Raw genomic sequence first — 18,312 nt, forward strand, 5'->3', positions numbered from 1 at the left:
TTCGAGGTGTTCCTCAAACCACTCTCCTACTGCGAACCGGATCCCGAACTTTCCTCCACAACGCCGTACCAGCTTCATCAACCTAATAGTTTCGGCTATGTTGTTGTGCGACGTGATAAAATAAATGAAGCATATATATACCGCGGGCCAAATGCAATTGAACACTTCCTGGAAAAAATGATGAAGGAGGTTGAGGTAATTGGTAGCGTACTGCTTACATCAAAACCGATGGCACCTTTAACTGAAAATGAACTTCAAAATTACAATTCCACTGAGGTGTGTCCGGTATGTGATCAAAGTTTCACTGATGAGAACAAAAAAATATTCCACCACGATCATTTCAGCGGAAACTACATAGGTGGAATTTGCAACACGTGCAATCTTAAAATCCAGAAACCTAAATTCATCCCCATATTCTTTCACAACGGAAGCGGATATGATTTTCACCACCTTGTGAGACATCTTGGCTACGATCCGAAACGTATAGGTGTCTTGGCCGAGAATGAAGAACGCTATATTAGTCTCAGCAAGCAAGTGTCGATTCCGGGAACGAAAAATACAATCGAGATGCGCTTCCTGGATTCGTATAGATTTCTCTCTGCAAGTCTCGATGCTTTAGCGAACAAACTCACCGACGATCAATTTAAAATAACTAGAGCTAGTTTTCCCAACGTAGACGTAGAACTCGTTAGACGTAAAGGGATTTATCCTTACGAATATGTCAGTGATGGTTCTAAATTTAACGACGACGCTCTTCCACTTCCAAGAGAATTTTACAGCAGACTCAGAGAGAAAGGAATCACGGACGAAGAATACCAACACGCGCAACTCATGTGGGAGAAATTAGAATGTAGGACACTCGGAGACTACCACGATGCCTACTTAAAATTAGACGTGACGATACTCGCGGATGTTTTTCAAGCGTTCAGGAAAACGGCAACGAATATTTATAAATTAGATCCAGCGTATTTCTACAGTCTACCGGGATTAGCGTGGTCGGCAATATTATTCCAGACAAAGGTCAAGCTGGAACTGATATCGGACGTTGACATGTTTCTATTTATCGAAAGAGGGATACGAGGTGGAATGGTGCAATGCGTACAGAGACATGCAAAAGCTAATAACGTACACATGAAAGAAGATTACGATTCAAATCGAGCATCGAATTACATCTTCTACGCCGACGTTAATAATCTCTACGGACATGCCATGGTTCAGAAACTTCCTTACGGGGGATTCGAATGGTTAGATCCCACTTCGATAGACATTATTCATTTCGACGATAGCGAGTGTGGTTTCTTCGCAGAGGTAGATCTCCAATTCTCCGACCCCCTGCACGACACGTTTTCGGATTTGCCTCCGACTCCCGAAATCAAATGTCCACCCGACTCGGTTCAAGACAAGCTTTTGTTAACATTGGACCCTAAACAGAGATACGTCGTCCACTACAAGAATCTCCGGTTTTTGATTGGGAAGGGTGTTCAGATAGTAAATGTTAGAAGAATACTAAAGTTTAAACATTCCACGTGGTTAAGACCTTACATAGAAACTAACACACAACATAGAACAGCTGCCACTTCCGATTTAGACAAGGATTTTTTTAAATTAATGAACAATGCGGTGTACGGAAAGACCATGGAGAATGTTAGAAAGCACGTAGACGTGAAATTAATTTCCGATAAGAATAAATGTCGGAAGTGGATAGCCGATCCTAGATTCAAGTCGAGAAAAATTTACAACGAGAATTTAGCACTTTTCAATCTACATATAAAATTGATGAAATTCAGAAAACCAATTTACGTTGGCGCAACGGTTCTCGACTTGTCGAAACTTTACATGTTCGAATTTCATTATGACGTGATGAAACCCTTCTACAATGATAAAATATCACTTTTGTACACGGACACCGACAGCTTCATTTACAGCATACAAACACCTAACCTATACGAAGACATAAAAAATCCTTCCATGCTTGAGTATTTCGATACTTCTGCGTACCCTCAACCCAACAGATTTGGAATTCCATCCCTCAACAAAAAAGTCCTAGGTAAACTGAAAGGTGAATGTAACGGTGATATTATTGTCGAGTTCGCGGGTTTGCGTTCGAAGATGTATGCCATGAGAACAGAGAGTAGCGTCACGAAGAAAGCAAAAGGTGTGGGCAAAAATACGGTGGAGAACAAACTCACCTTCCACGATTACATCGATTGCCTTTACTCACAATCGATGATACTAAGCATAGAACAAAGAATCCAAAGTGTAGACCACGTGATTACAACAAACAAAGTTAGGAAAGTAGCATTAGATCCGCATGACGATAAAAGATGTATTTTGTCTTGTGGAATCCACACGTTGCCTTGGGGACACTATCGTTTAGAAATTAGTAAAAATTGTAGGCAATGCAAATGAAAAAAAAATGAACTTAAATAACTATAACTAAAATAAAAAAAATTAACTATCTCACATACACAATAAATAACTAGGAAGGACAATGAATCACTTTGGTTTCCGAAAGCAAACAATGGAGACTGTACACCGCACGGCAGATCATGAATTTCTACCTTCCATGTTATCTAAACTCAACGGTCTGTTGATCAATCAATTTTCGGAACGCTGCTCTTCTTGCTGGAACAGTGACGATTTCGGATTCGCGACGATCGACGTGACGGGGAAACCCAACGACGGAAAATACAGAAACAAAATCAACGACATTCTAAACGTTGCAACGTTGTGAGAATAAATAACCAGCATGCCTATGAATTTGTTCGGTTTCAAAAAACAGATCATTATGGAAACCATACCAAATCATAAAGTCTTACCTTCCGTGTTACCTAAACTCAACGGTCTGTTGATCATTCACCTCAACAGCATTTGGACGAAACTGAATGACGATGTGGGCAAGATGTTTTATGTTTTTAATAACAATTTACATTTCTACGAAATTCCGATCGACGGGAAACTTCAAATCACCGTGAATCCGGAAAACGCAGGCGAAATCAAAATTTCTACCGGCAAGAATATTTTTCGAATCAAGCACGACAAGATGCTTTCTAACATTACGTACGATGTTTCTGCAGGAGATTATCTTTACATGGAACTTCTCGGAGATTACGACAAACTCATTCCTCTTTTTGTAGAATTACGAATCGTCTATCCTATTATAAATAACCGTTAACCAAAAATGCCTAACGACATTTTCGGCAACACCAAGCGTGTAGACCACGCAGAAGAGATTCTCATGTTGGACATTCGAGTTAAGAAGTTGAGGACCGATTTGATCGCTTTGCAGGAGACCTTAAACAAAAGTTTAGAGTCGGAAATCGCTACGCTCCAAACGCAATGTCTCGACCCCATTCTGAAAATCGATTCCGAACTGAAAACGCTGATAAAAAATTATGTCGACGTACCTTCTTACGACAGCGTTCAAAATATACAGTTGAGCGTGGATTCGCTTCAAAATGATTTGGCCAAATTACAGCAATTTCAATCGAAAAATGAAGATTTGGAAAAATTGAAACTCGAAATCGAAGAACGAACTTCCGCAATAGAAAAGAATTTCTCCGAACTTCAAACCGTGGTGAACGATATAGACGCAGAACGCTTGCACGTCGTCGTTTCCAAATTACAAGAAGAATTCACCGGCACGTTGGAAGAAATTAAATCCAAGTTGCAGACTTTGGAAGATACCATGACGAACCTACCATCGTCGGACGAACTGCAGGTCATCGGTAAAAGCGTCGCGAACATAAAAATTCAATTGGAGGCCTATCAAGATTTCGAACACATTCAAACCACCATCGCCACGCTTCAGGCGTCCTTGGAATTGATCAACGAAGAAATTAAAAATATTCACGCTGAAACGAGAGCGTTGACGAGCATTCAAGACACGTTGAGCACGGTTCAGCATAAAATCGAATATTTAGAAAATTTGAACGTCGAAACGAATCTCGCTCATTTTCATCACGTACTCGACAACATACAGGGTGACTTGGAATCGTTACGGACGAGCGTGCCTTCGAGCGAAGATTTGGAAAAATTGAAAACGGCGGTGACGGCACTATCCGATTCGAACGACATCAAAAGTTCATTGAGCGATCTCGAGAGTAGGGTGGCCAATCTCCCCACCTCCAAAGAATTGCACGCTTTGAAAAGAAACATATCTCGAATGCTGAAACGACTAGAAACAGAAACGGCGAACGTGGAACAGATTCGAGACGAAATTAGTTCGCTGGTGTCGACGCTGCCCACTTCGCAGAGCGTCGCCGACCTTCACACGCAGTTTACAGAGATGCGAAGGATCGTGAACGATCTTACCGAGAAGAGATCGAAATTGAATCAAGTCGAGAACCTTCAAAACATCGTCGTCAACATCAGAGATCAAGTTGGAGTGCTGGAATCCACGCAGGAATCGACGCTGGCCTCTTTCGGTGCCAAGTTGCAAGAACTCAACGAAAACTACAAGCAGTTGAACGTGGAAGTGAAAATCAAACCGTCGTTTTCTACCGTAACGGATACCATAGTCGAGCATTTGCTGCCCATCGAAAATAAACTCGGACAAGTTCACAGTAATCTGCTCGGCGTCGACACTAAATTCGCTAAACTGCATTTTCTGCAAGCCATCGAAATCAACAGCATACCCAATCAACAGAGAATCTCCACGTTCGTCGAAGGTAACAAACTGTACATGTTGCATCCTTATCATCCGTACTACAAGTTTCTCCTCGATGGCACGATTCAGATAAACGAATTTTCGTACTGGTCTCACGGTAGAAAAGCTAGCGTTCCCACCATGACCTTGATATCGAATCGTGGTGTCCAGAAAGCAGGAAACATTCCTCTGGCACGTTGGAACGAAACGCGCAACATATATGAAATACACGAAGACGAAGATCTCACCGTTTTCGACGTGAGTGCCGGCGATAAGCTGATCATTCAAAACACGAGTGAAGTACCACCCTCTTTGAATCCCATCACGCTGGTGCTTCTCTTAAAACGTAATCTCTAAACAAAAAAAATGTCTAGGCAGGCCATCGTCGAAGAATTGCATAAACCTGCACGCCGCAACTACGAACGTTTGGCTGTGGTAACCAAGGGCATCGACGACCTCTGGCAAAGTGACCTCGTGGAGATGAGTAGCGGCAATTTGAAAAACGTGCATAAATTGAACAAGGGCAACAAGTACCTCCTCACCGTCATAGACACGTTTTCGAAATTCGCATGGGCTCTACCTTTGAAGGCGAAAACAGGAACGTGCGTCACGGAAGCATTCAAATTAATTTTTCGCGAAAGCGGTGGCAGACGACCACGGTTTCTGCAAACGGACAACGGTAAAGAATTTTACAACGCCGTATTCCAAAAATTTATTCAAAAACATGGCATTCGACATTATTCGAGCTTCAGTCACATCAAAGCCAGCATCGTGGAAAGATTCAATCGAATCTTGAAAACACACATGTGGAAACGATTCACGCTTCGGGGAAATTACAAATGGGTCGACATCCTGCCGGAACTCGTCGACACCTATAATGATACAGTACACAGAACAATAGGCATGAAGCCAGCTGACGTTACCAAATCTGACGAGCAGCGTTTAATTTCTACCGTTTACTGTCCAAAGTACACTCCCACGACAAAAAAAGCTAAATACAAAATTGGAGACCGGGTGAGGATCAGCAAATTCAAACGCACCTTCGAGAAGGGATTCACAAAAAATTGGAGCACGGAACTTTTTACGGTGGTTCGAGTTCTACCTGGAAACCAACACACGTATATAATAAAAGATACTAGCGGCGAGATTTTGAAAGGAAGATTTTACGAAAAGGAACTCTCTAAAACAAAACACCCCGACACGTACCTCATCGAGAAAGTATTGCGTAGGAAAGGTGACAAACTGTTTGTCAAATGGCTGGGACTTCCGGAAAAGAGTTGGATCGACGCGGACGAAGTGATCTTGTGAGTACGTGGAACGTGGTGAAGCGTCTACCGGATCCGGAAAGTCAAACGAAGAAAAAGAACGGCGAGTTGCTTCCCGACAGCATCCGCTGTCTGATCGTAGGTCCTTCGGGGTGTGGGAAAACGACACTGCTCGTGGACAATTTTCTCCTCGCACCGAATTGGTTAAATTGGAAGAACAGGCACCTGTACGTGTTCTCGAAAAGTTTGGAGCAATCCAAATACCAGCAACTGATGAAACTGTACGATGGTCTGGACATTGCAACATTCGCCTCGGAAATAAAACCACTCGACGATTGTCGTGAAAATTCAGTCGTTGTGTTCGACGACGCCATCCTGGAAAATCAAAATGAAATTCGCAACTTTTTCACGCAAGGTCGTCACAAAGGAATGGATTGTTTTTACCTAGCTCAAACGTTTTCCAAAATTCCAAAACAGTTAGTGCGCGACAACGCCAATTTCATATGTTTGTTTCGTCAAGATCACACCAACCTCAAGCACGCGCACGATGACTACGTAGGCGGAGACATGAACTACAATCAATTTTCGGAAGGCTGCTCTACTTGCTGGAACGGTGACGATTTCGGATTTGTGACGATCGACATGACGAGGAAACCCAACGACGGAAAATACAGAAACAAAATCAACGACTTTCTAAACGTTGCAACGTTGTGAGAAACGACGTATATAAATAACGTCATGACGAAACGAAAAATCGAGGACGAAAATCTCAAGCTTCGCGATTACCTCGCGAAACGCTTCAAACTTGGAAATCCGAGAATCGCGGATTCTACGAAGAGAAGAAACGTCAGGATCAACCCGTGATCGATGCCATCAGCAGTCTAGGTAAAGAAATTAAAAGTGTCACGGAACAAAATAAAAATTTGATTAATGAACTCGTACCACTCGCAGCTAAAAGTTACGCCGTACCCACACCCATTTCGAGCATTCCTTCGACGCCGTTCGAACTGAAGGATGCACCGGCACGACGTCGAGCCATAGGCAGCACGTCTTCGGATAAAATCGAGTTGGGGCCTTTGGCACGAGACTACCTGAGCACGGGGAAATTCGACAAGGATGAAGTGTTCGGATTGTATCCCAGCATGGAAACCAGCGAAGGCGGCGGTGTGGTGTGGAAGATTGGGAAATCGAAGGTGACCTTCGAAGGCAACGACATTAAAGTCAATTTAGGCGACAAGGATAGTTGGAACAGGTATCCGGGTACGGTGGGACTGTGGGAACTCGTCGCCAAAAAGCAGCCGAAAGATTACACCGACGAAGATTACCAAAGTTACAAGGAAATTCTGATCATGACGGATGCCTTGTACCAGAACAACGACGCCTCGCAGAATAGGGTGAAATCGAGCAGCGGCGAGAAGTACAGGAATCTCATCAAACCGATTTGGAACCAGGTCAAAACAGGCAGCGGCGTCAAACGCTACAACACGTTACCCAAAGAATTCGTTTGGGTGGACGACGTTAGGAAACTCGTGGACCGATTGTTGGTGATAGCCGGCGAAGAGAATGCAGGCAATCGTAAGTTCTACAACGAGAAGGTTGGCATCGTGGACATGATCAGCACGAAACTTTCCAACTTCATCGTGAACGACGACAAGGGCATAGGTTACCTGATCAAAATCATCAACACGCTGCCTCCGAAATTTTGGAACGTGGCCGAAGGAAAGGGACTCGTGAACGACATCATCAACAAGTTACCTTTCGAGATGCATCTACCTGGCTACCAGTACTGCGGGCCGGGTACCAAACTCGAGAAAAGATTGGAGAGAGGAGACAAGGGTGTGAATCCGTTGGACGCCGCATGCAAAGATCACGACATCGCCTACAACACCACGCAGACGGATCTGAATGCACGTCACGAAGCAGACAGAAAGTTAGAGCACGCAGCTTTCGAAAGGTTCGTGAGTAGAGACGCATCGTTGGGTGAACGGGTCGCCGCACTGGGTACCACCATCGCCATGAACACGAAACAAAAATTGGGGTGGGGTATATAAATAACATACAGTAAAAAAAAAAAACATGGCTTGCATAACTGATTTGCCACCCGAGCTACTATCTAAAATATTCAAAAAGGTAGTTAACGGAGATGTTAATAAACTTGTAATCATGGCAAGAACGATGCCGGAATTTCGCATCCCTTGTGAAATGGTTCTCAAGGATCTTCTTCGGGAGATCAGCGGCCTGAGGTGCGGTGATCTCAACATTCTGCTTTCGGCTGCAGGGGAAAAATTAAACGATAGGTCGGACGAACTGTACGAGGCGATGCAGGGAAGAAGACAGTATACTGATGATTGGTACAAGTCTATGCAGGAGAAGGAAGATATCACTACGCACATCCTCGCGTTTTCCGAAGCACGAACTTTCTTCCTCTGTTAAAAAAATAATAATATATATACGTGCCAAAAAAAAACTTGATATATAAATAACACATATCATAAAAAAATAATCTTCGGTATATATATATATAAATAACACACATCGTGAAAAAAAAGCAATTAAATTTCTCTCTAACACTCTGACAACTGAAAAAATGAGCGATCTCCAAGCATTAAAACAAATGCTAAATTTGTCAGTCGAGTATGTAAAAATTCAGGAATTGGAAGTCGACAAACCTTACACGATAACTTCCGGTTCAATCGTTTCTACCCAGTATGGTCCCAAGGTACGCCTGTTGCTCAACGCACAATACAGTCTATTTTTACCAGATCGATACGCTAACATGTTATCCGACGAGAAGCTATCTATTTTAATCGAGAACAAAACTCGAATCGTGTACAAGGGGACAAAGGAACTTCTTGGCAAGAAAACAAAGCACGTAATAGAATTTGTGTAACGACTGCGAGGCCTTGAAAATATATAAATAACATACCGTAAAAAAACTACACAAAAAAAAAATCTCAGAATATATATATAAATAACATACCGTGAAAATAACACATAGAGCATCAACATGAAGCCCAAGGGTGTCGTGTACCAGATACCATACTCCAATCTTAAAAATCTAGGTGCCCTCGATGGGTTACTCACCAAGAAACAACGCGAAAAGAAACGTTCTTGCTTGTCGAAAGGACATGGAATGAAATTGCTGCTCAGCACACCTCAATTGAAAAGATTGCAGCGTTCGCGAAAACAGCAAAAAATCGGAGGTTTCATATTCAGCATCCCGGCCATCCTGGCAGCATTGGGGGCCGTTGGAAGTTTGGCCGGCGGAAGTGCCGCCATCGCGAAAACCGTCATCGACTCGAAGAAGAACAAGGCGGAATTGGAAGAACAGAAACGTCACAACCTGGCCATGGAGAAGAAAAAGGGGAAGGGCGTGATGAGAAAGTTTAAAAAAAAGAAACAGAAGCACTCACCAACCGAGACATTGAATCTCTGATCGAACCGTTACAAATCAAACACTTCAGAGGAGTTTTCATGTCCGACTCGTTACCTTCAACCGTCAAAAGAAGAGAATGCGGAGTAGTCAACTTGGACGGTCAAGAAAATCCAGGCACGCATTGGATATGTTACCACAAAAATGATGATAAAGCATTCGTTTTCGATTCTTTCGGAGGTGTTCCACCTGCAAATTTAATTCATTATCTGAAAACGAACAAAACCTCCATATACTACAACAACGAACGCATTCAAGATTTCGGAGACGTGAACTGCGGTCATCTCTGCCTCTCCGTGCTCGCGTTTCTCTCTCAAATAAATAACCCTACGATCGAGGGTTTCCAGAAAGCACTGTGGAACCTCAAACAGCATCACTAAGATGGGCGTGTTCCATCTCACGAGCGAATCTTCAATCTTGAAACTCACGCTGCACGACGACATCGTCTATCCTAAATCCGTGGCTCTGCGTGCATTCTACAGCATGTACCTCATACCTAACGTCACCCAGCACAACAACAAAATTAGCGTTGGAAGCGAACACATCGTCGTCACGCCAGGCCAATACAATCTTTCCACTTTGCAAGCTCAATTACCCAAAGGCACATACCTTTCTCAAAATTCGGTCACGCACAGAGTGGAAATCCTATCCGCGACGGAGACCGTGGACCTGGGCACCATGGGATAACTTTTAGGTTTCGAGAACGACACCAAACTCGAAGCTGGCATCAAGCACGTAGCAACCAACATTCCTAAATTTTTGGCCATAGAGACTCTGAACGTACACTGCAACGTGGCGGAAGGTATGATCACGAAATCTTCGGACGGAATGTTAGGAAGTCACAAGCAGACGGGAATCATAACCATAGCCGAGTTCATGGAACCGATCATCTACACGCCCTCTTCGCCGATCTATTTTCCAGTATGTCGCAACCGCATAGACGACATAGAGTTGGTGGTGACGAACGAGAAAGGAGACGTGGTGGATTTCGCAGGTGCCACTACGACGGCCATCGTGGAGATCAACGTATAATAAATAACCATACATGTAAAATGGAGCAAATCGAAAGTTACGAATTGCAATCTTTCCCTCCCAACCGTCGCACGTTTGCCAATCTGAACGAGGCGAACAGGGAGATCGAATACGACGTGGACGTAGGCGATGGGTTCATTCATCCTCACAGAGCGGACCTCTACCTTCAATTCGACGTGGTGAAGAAAGAAAATGGAGACGCGTTTCCTGCAGCAGCAAACTTGATACTCGTGGACAACTTCGTGCCTTACCTGTTCTCGCAGGTGGAGGTGAGGAAACACAACACCGTCATCGACAGAATAGATTATCCAGGCATCACGTCGACGGCAGTGGGAACGTTGAAATTATCCAAAACGGACGCAGCGTACTACCAGGCCGGGGGATTCGAAGCCGGGACCAAAATATCGACGAAAAGTCACACGGTGCTCTTTCCCATGCGTCTGCTGCCTGGTTTCTTCTCGGACTACAAGGAGATCATGTGGAAGGGAGGACTGAGGGTCACGTTTCGAAGAGCGGCCAACGACAACGACGCACTGATGCGATACGCTACTTTGGGTCCGGACGGCACCACGCCGATAGCCAACACTTTACCCGAAGCGGCGAAATGCGTCATCCGGAGCATGGAATTGAGAATGCCGGTGGTGGAATACGAAACGAACTACGCCCTCAAGTACAAAGCGGAGATCTTGAAAAATCCGCAGGTGTTGATTCACTTTCACGGTTACCAGTGCGTGCAGAAGATGGCGTCGGGAAGTCACATGGAATTCGACGTGACGACGCAGTTCAACAACATACAGTTCGACATGCCAGATTTCGTCGTAGTGCTTTTTCAGACCGGGCGCGATAACGATCAGGAGAAAGATTCCAGCAAGTTCGACGACTGCAAAATCAAGAACGTTTACCTCAAAAATGGACGCAACGAAGTGTTCCCGCGCGAGAATTACAACCTCGACGTGACCAAAAACGATTACCTCAAACTTTACGAAGCTTACACGGCTTACAAACGCGTGACCGAGGGAAGCGTGGACATGTATTACACGCCCAGCGAATTCAAAGCACGGAGACCCATGACCGTCATCAACACATCTAAGAGGAAGAAGGTTGTGGTCAACGATCGAACCAACATCAAGGTCGTCTGCGAGTTCCGCGACGCCTTGCCCGAGGATACTCTATGCAGTGTCATCCTGATTGCAGAGAAGTCCTTCGCCTACGACGTGAAGAACGAGAGGGTCACAGAGCAGTTTTAAAATTCATAAAAAATTGCCACATACTAAAAATCAACATCCAACACATTTTAGGTTATATAAAATTTGTGAAAACCTTATAATACTGAAATATTAAAACAAACAGAGTCCCTTGTAGGTTAGTTCGGTGCGTAAATAAAAAAATGATAGGTTAAGTTATATCACTTAGGATCGTAAAAAAAATTAAAAAATCGTAAAAAAAAGGATAGGTTAAGTTGTATCACGTAAGATCATAATATACCTACCAAGTATGAGTGGAAAAAAAATGAGTATAGTAAAAATTTGTACTAAAACATCGCTAAACGCTAAAACATCGACAAAAAATTGTCAAAATATGTCAAAAAGTGATATTCAATTGATAAAAAAAGAGGATACCTACAAAGTATTGCGTTGAAACAACTAATATACACTACTACTGTGTCTGTATCAAGAGTAAAGAAATAAAACACAATAGAATAGTCTTTATTTAGGAAAGCATGTTTCTATTTCATGGGTCATGTTACCCACCCAAATGCCATGATCAGTTGTATATAGCGGACGGTAGATGTCAGGGCGCGGTAAAAGTCAGAAGGGCATTGATTAAAGCAACAATGCGAAAATTAATCATACGGATGCGATTGTAAGTAGTGAAATAAATTGTGACTATTTAATTTGTGAACTTATAACAACAATAAATTGGATAAAGGCAGCAGAGATAAAAGATCGCAATACATGTCATATATGGCCATATGAGGAAAGTAAAAAAAAAAAAAAGAAAATAACGATGCGATTTCGTGTCTCTAATGTTTAGCAGGAACGAGTTTTTCTGTTGTACCTTTGTTTGTTTGTCCCGTGGTGGCGCCACGTTCTTGGCAGCCCCAAGCACTCTCGAGTTGCGCATACATTGCAGCACCAAATCAAGGTTGAGCGCAGGATCGGTGGCGTCCTTTGATTACCCCATTTTTGGATTGGTTTTGGCGGTGGCGCAACGTGTCAAGCAGCGACCCGAAGGAGGGACAATAGATCTTTGGGGGCAAATGCCTAAGAAAAGAGGCAACAGAGCCTGGAAAAAGACCCGTGAAGCCATACTGGAAAGAAGGAGAAATAATCCAGCCACCAGTCTTGGATAAAGACCCACTAGGTCTCTTTCATGATTTGAAGAAAGAAGAAAATAAATTTACGCTCAAACGAATAGATTCGTCAGGTCCATAGAAAGATTTGTATAAAGATGTTGGTGGAAGTAATCCCAAAGACCCGTGGAGTGATAGTAAGCAACAAAAAGAAGGAGCATCTAAGTAGAATGTAAATAAGTAGTCATCAGCACATGTAGTGACTAAGCAATTGTACATAGGAAGATGAAAGTATAAAAACATCGGTAAATAGAAAAAGTGTGCTGTAGAAGAAGAAGAAGCCTATAGCTAGAAGAAGAAGTTTCCTGTAGAAGAAGAAGCCTATAGCTAGAATAATAAGTACATATAGCTACAATAAGACGTCCACATATGTAGCAGAAGTAGTTTGATGTAGAAGAAGAAGCCTATAGCTAGAAGAATAAGTCCATGTAGGTAGAAGAAGAAGTTTTCTTTTGAAGAAGAAGCCTATAGCTAGAGGAATAAGCCTATAAATGGATAAAGAAGATAGTACATAAGTGGAAAGAGGAAGAATTCCAAAAAAAATAACTTCATATGGAGATTATAAAAAAAATACTCACGAGTATGGAATGTATTTATAACCTGTCTTTCAGAATAGATGTTGGTTTATTTCCTTCCATAATGGGTAAACATTGTGTTTCTTTTATCAACATCTAACTTTTGTTGCTCAGATTTAATAGCCCGTGGTATCTGATGTATCTACCCCTGTTTTAAGCTGGCAAGTGCACAAGTCTCGAGACTGGGACGTGGCAGTCACTGACTGTTGCGACTAAACCTTGCCATAGATAATGACACAGGTGCACTCCTAAAACTTCGTGCGCATGCCTATGATACCATGCTTCGGGACTGATATGAAAATATTAACTATTGATTGGGCGATTGAAACCCTATGTTGTTGGATGACGTGTTCCATATCTATGATTTAGAGATAATACAACTATATACTACCGATCATGGTGAAAATGCTGTTTTTTTTCTATGATTGGAAGCATGTGATTTCGTCTGTTAAACTGGAAAACATTATCGGAATCATGTATTCATTCCGTAATTTAAATATTCTTGCCTTCCTTTAACAAATTGAGAGCCGATAATCACATCAAGATGGAATTAAGTCTTAAACATATGTAAATTTTTCCGAGGAAAAAATGTTTTCCGAATCAATTTTAATACACTATGTATTTATACTGTCTGTCCAATATGATAAACCACTTTTTTTACACAGCTCTTGCTAGGAATATTTATAATGTTAATTTTCAGGTCCATATTTTTGTCACGTGACACTTTTGTGATTGTTTCGTAAAATTAAAGTTTAAACCAGATTGAGAGGGTTTGTTTAAAGGCTAGACGCGTAGCATGTTCAATGTGGTTAAGCCGAAATTGTGCATTTACCCCTGGGCAAGACGAATTAGATCATAATTTCCACATGCCTCATCCCTCTTCCTTTTTAAGTTGTGAAATAAAAAATTGCATACTATTTCATCATGTTCTTCGCAATTAATGGTCTTCAGGTTTTGTTACCTTCGGTTTTCTGTGTAAAATGGTGTCCCTTTCTTACCATCAGTGTGGGAATTAACGGGGGGTACCGGGGATTTACCCCCACCCCACAAGATTTTTTTCACCGGCAGAAGAAACATTTTGTAATCTGTGCCAGAGATGATTATGGAAGAAACATGTGTCGCCCCTGTCAACACATGCTTTTTCAAGCAAAAAACTATCCAATCTGTATTATATTAATCTATGTTGGAATCTTTTCTTTAAAAATGTGTTATTGTTAATGTTACAATGGGTAATGAATTGTTTAACTTAAATCAGGAAAAAAATGTTGAAACTATAGAAATATTAAACAACTATGTAGTAACCTTGGTAAATTGTAAACAAAAGTATGATATAAAAGAGCTAGACTTTTGTAAGTCTACGGGACATTCTCCTGGTTGCCGAAAAGCTGATGGTTCAGGGGACGTTGGGTAATATCTTGCTTCAATCTTCGGATTGGCTTGTGTACTAGTACTCCATTTGGCAGATATTCCACAAACCCAACTCTGAATAAGGCGTTTTCCTGCATCATCAAAAGACCAGGGTTATAAACTTCGGTATAACTAATAGGTTTAGGCCTACAAGTTATACCGGGTGAATTGTCTGTTTGGAAAAGTGTTTGTATAACATCGGAAGTTTAAATAAATCTTCGAATAAAAGGTCTTAAAGATCTTTCATTTCAAACCTACATAGGTGATAATTAAAAATAAATCCTGCACCACAGACCTTGCTAGGGCTTGGTCCTACTAGCCCTTAGAAGCCTTTGAGAAGTCCGATAAAGGGTTGTAACTGACTAACATAAAAAAAGCCCTAAAGGCAGAAGGTGCGTGTCAAACATCACTGAAAAATCATTCGGGAAACAGTTAATTAACCTTAAAAACAATTGCATCAAACTTAACGTTCTATTTTTAAATAGCTCATTATGTATTTGTTTATTGTCGTCTGGGACAGAGGTTTTACAAAAATCTCCCAGACTAACGTCGTTGTTCTGTTCATTGTCAAATAAACTACGAAAGCCTACCGCCATGGCAAGAAGAGCTGATTTCGTCAGCTTTATTCACTGAAGGTAAGCAGATCACATTTCTTGCCACACGCCGTCATTGAGTCGAACGCGCAATAGATATCTGATCAAGTATTCTCGGTGTCACCACTTCAATAGCTCTTTTTGTGTATGTGTTTGGGTTATCTTAGAATGTAAAAATACTGTTTATAAATTGCGTGTAAATGTTATCATTGAAGGCAATAATGGAGTTTACTATCTGGTAATATATACAAATTTGCGTATCTAAAAAAATAAAGAAAGAAAAACAACTGTTTCCCCCTACTCAGAAATCACAAATGCAACACTAAGTGGTCATCCCCCCAAAGCAAAAAGCTTAATTCGCACACTGCTTACCATTATTTAGTTCTAACCGTATTTAGTCTCAACCACACACTCGAAATACATTTCAAACACTCCACAATATAACTGCCAGAAATATTAGAAAAATAAAATATCCTTTTAGAAGTTATAACACCAAGAACAAATCAGTCTTTACAAATAGCAAACGCAATTCTTGTCTTATGGTGACTGAAGGACCGCGTGCTTCTGTTCTGTGTGACGTCACACCCACGACAGACACTTCAGCCCCTTCTCTTGTAATAGCCTTGGGTTTCTATCGCCTTAACTTTGCTTTGCTTATTTGCAAAATTTATGCGAGTACATATTTAATTTAACAGCGATTTTATTTATGCACTTTTCCGCTACAAAGTTATGATGGATTGTGTTGAATTAATCAAAATTCATTTCTAACGCATGGCTCATTATAATGCATATATTTTGTCTCTGTAGTTTTAATGATACATTTAAATAAACAATTCTTGCTTTTTTCAGGAATATACACAAGGGTAGATAGTTATTTGAACTGGATAAGCGATAATACGATGGAATAATAATGGAGGCAGATATCTAAAGGAACAGAGGATACAACTTTAACGAACTTCGGTTGACATAAGCTATACGTATTTCTGTGATGTATGCTAAATAAATAAAAAACAATCTAGAACTTGTACCTTTTTAAACGCTACAAATCATATGTCATAATAAGACATTGTTATGAATATGTTTTGTAAGCAAACAAATTCTTTATTTGTAAAATTGAAAATCCGCATTGTGAAAACAGGCTTTGAAATATACCATTGGAATCAAAATCTTCGCAAATGTCACACGGAAGTAATATAGATTTGTCTATTGAAAAACAAGATGGATGAACTGGATGTTGTGTACTTGTACAGTGATGGACATTTCTGGGTTGTAGCAAACCGGTTTACTTTCTGTGGATTGTTATAACCCATAAGTGTCCGTGACTGTAATTTCCAAATGGAACGAAACCTTATCGATATTTATCTAATTCTCCCTCTGACAACGCGTATCTGGTTGAAGCAGTTCGTCCATGAAGTGCTTGACAACCCATCTAATAACATAAAAACATATTCCAAAAAATATAACACACAAAATATGTTTCTACAACAATTACATTGTTGTAAACGCAACGAGAATTTTTTCGTGAAATAGAATAATAATTTTTCTTCGATTACTATGTATGCAAATGTTTTCTGCTCTTTCAGTTATTTAAGTAAATAAAGTTAAGTAAAATATTGTTTCCGAAAATCTACCTGTTTACTTCCATGTTAGGTTGGGAAAATATCAAACTTACTCAAATATACCAAATATAAATTAAATACTTGACGTGGAGGTCTTAAAGTTATATTCCTTGAATTCACTTGAAATAACACACTGATCCTAATAAGAAATGAATGTATAATAAGGATTTTTCTTTAACCACAAGGCAATGTATACTGTACTAGTTCTCGTAATTTGCAAACATACTTAAAAAAGATCCTCAAGTTGCAATAGGCAACGTTTATTTTTTCCCGTGTTCTGAGATGTTTAGTTCTCCAAATGTGTTGGTTGTAGATAAATTCATTTAAAATTAGATTTTTAGAGACAGTCAAAGGAATCTTTGAGTATGGTGAAAGGTATAATTTTATTGTTTTCTACTTCATGGAATGATTTATGTACATGAACAGTAAATCACGCTTATTTTCTGATATTGTTCTCCTTCCGATCTTAATATTTTCCGTGAATATTAACACAGTTTGATGATAAATTCAAGCTTGATTGTCTTAATGATAGGATAGTCAAGCGACCGTTAAGCATGTTTTCAGAAAGCTTGCAAATCTAACAATATGAAATTTCAAGGTAGTCACCAACACTAGAACATACAAAGGAAGCCATACATGTGTGACAAAAGGCAGCGTATGGTATTTCATTCAATTAAGCCTTTTGCTACGGAAAATTAATTGTATACTCCCATTTATGATTGCGTAAATCAGTGTCTTAGGTTCAACTAATTGCTTTATTACATTTAAGCAGCCTAGACGCTTGTATGCACTTAGTCGTCAAGCCACAAAATTCACAACACATCAACAAATTAACAGTTAAAAACTCCCAAGAATGTAGGAATTGTTTCGCAATAAACACAGTAAATATTATAATATCATGTTTTCCTAGCCTAATGACATTTCAAGAAGGAATAACGGTTACTTCCATTTAATTCCAGCCGACCGGAGTGTGCCCGGGTTCGAATCCAGGTATGGTTATGGCTGTTCATTGTGAGTGTCCCTTCATCAATTTTCCATATCATCATCCATCCTCATCTTGGCGATAAGCTAAAAGTGCCAGAAGTAAAATAAGACAAATCAATCAATCAAAAAACATGTAAGAGGATGAGGGACAATTTCGCACCAGGTGTGCATTTATTCTAATATCATCCGAATGGGCAATGCTACTAAGTAAAAATGCTGGTGTTCTATAGATTATGAAATTCTCCACATGTTGCAAGTGAAAGTGTTTCATAAAGTTGATTCTTAAGCTAGATACGATGTTTGAAAAATATGATGAATAAGAATTTTCAGAAACCCATGCATTCCTTATGGGGAATCAACTTCAACTTAAAGTTATGGCTAATCAAATGGTTTCGACTTTTCC

General features: G+C 40.7%; 1 protein-coding gene across 1 annotated transcript in view; it reads left to right on the forward strand.

The window, feature by feature from the left end:
* LOC145998628 (trypsin-1-like) overlaps positions 1–16,280 on the forward strand; it is an 83,367-nt gene extending 67,087 nt beyond the window's left edge. The window contains exon 10 of the mRNA XM_083135086.1: positions 16,156–16,280. Within this exon, the coding sequence (XP_082991212.1) occupies positions 16,156–16,214 (59 nt within the window). The 3' untranslated portion in view covers positions 16,215–16,280. The remainder of the gene's footprint in view (positions 1–16,155) is intronic.
* Positions 16,281–18,312: the final 2,032 nt, after the last annotated feature.

The sequence above is a fragment of the Lepisma saccharinum genome, chromosome 14, assembly GCF_977018435.1.
Source record: "Lepisma saccharinum chromosome 14, izLepSacc3.1, whole genome shotgun sequence".
Lineage (NCBI taxonomy): Eukaryota > Metazoa > Arthropoda > Insecta > Zygentoma > Lepismatidae > Lepisma > Lepisma saccharinum.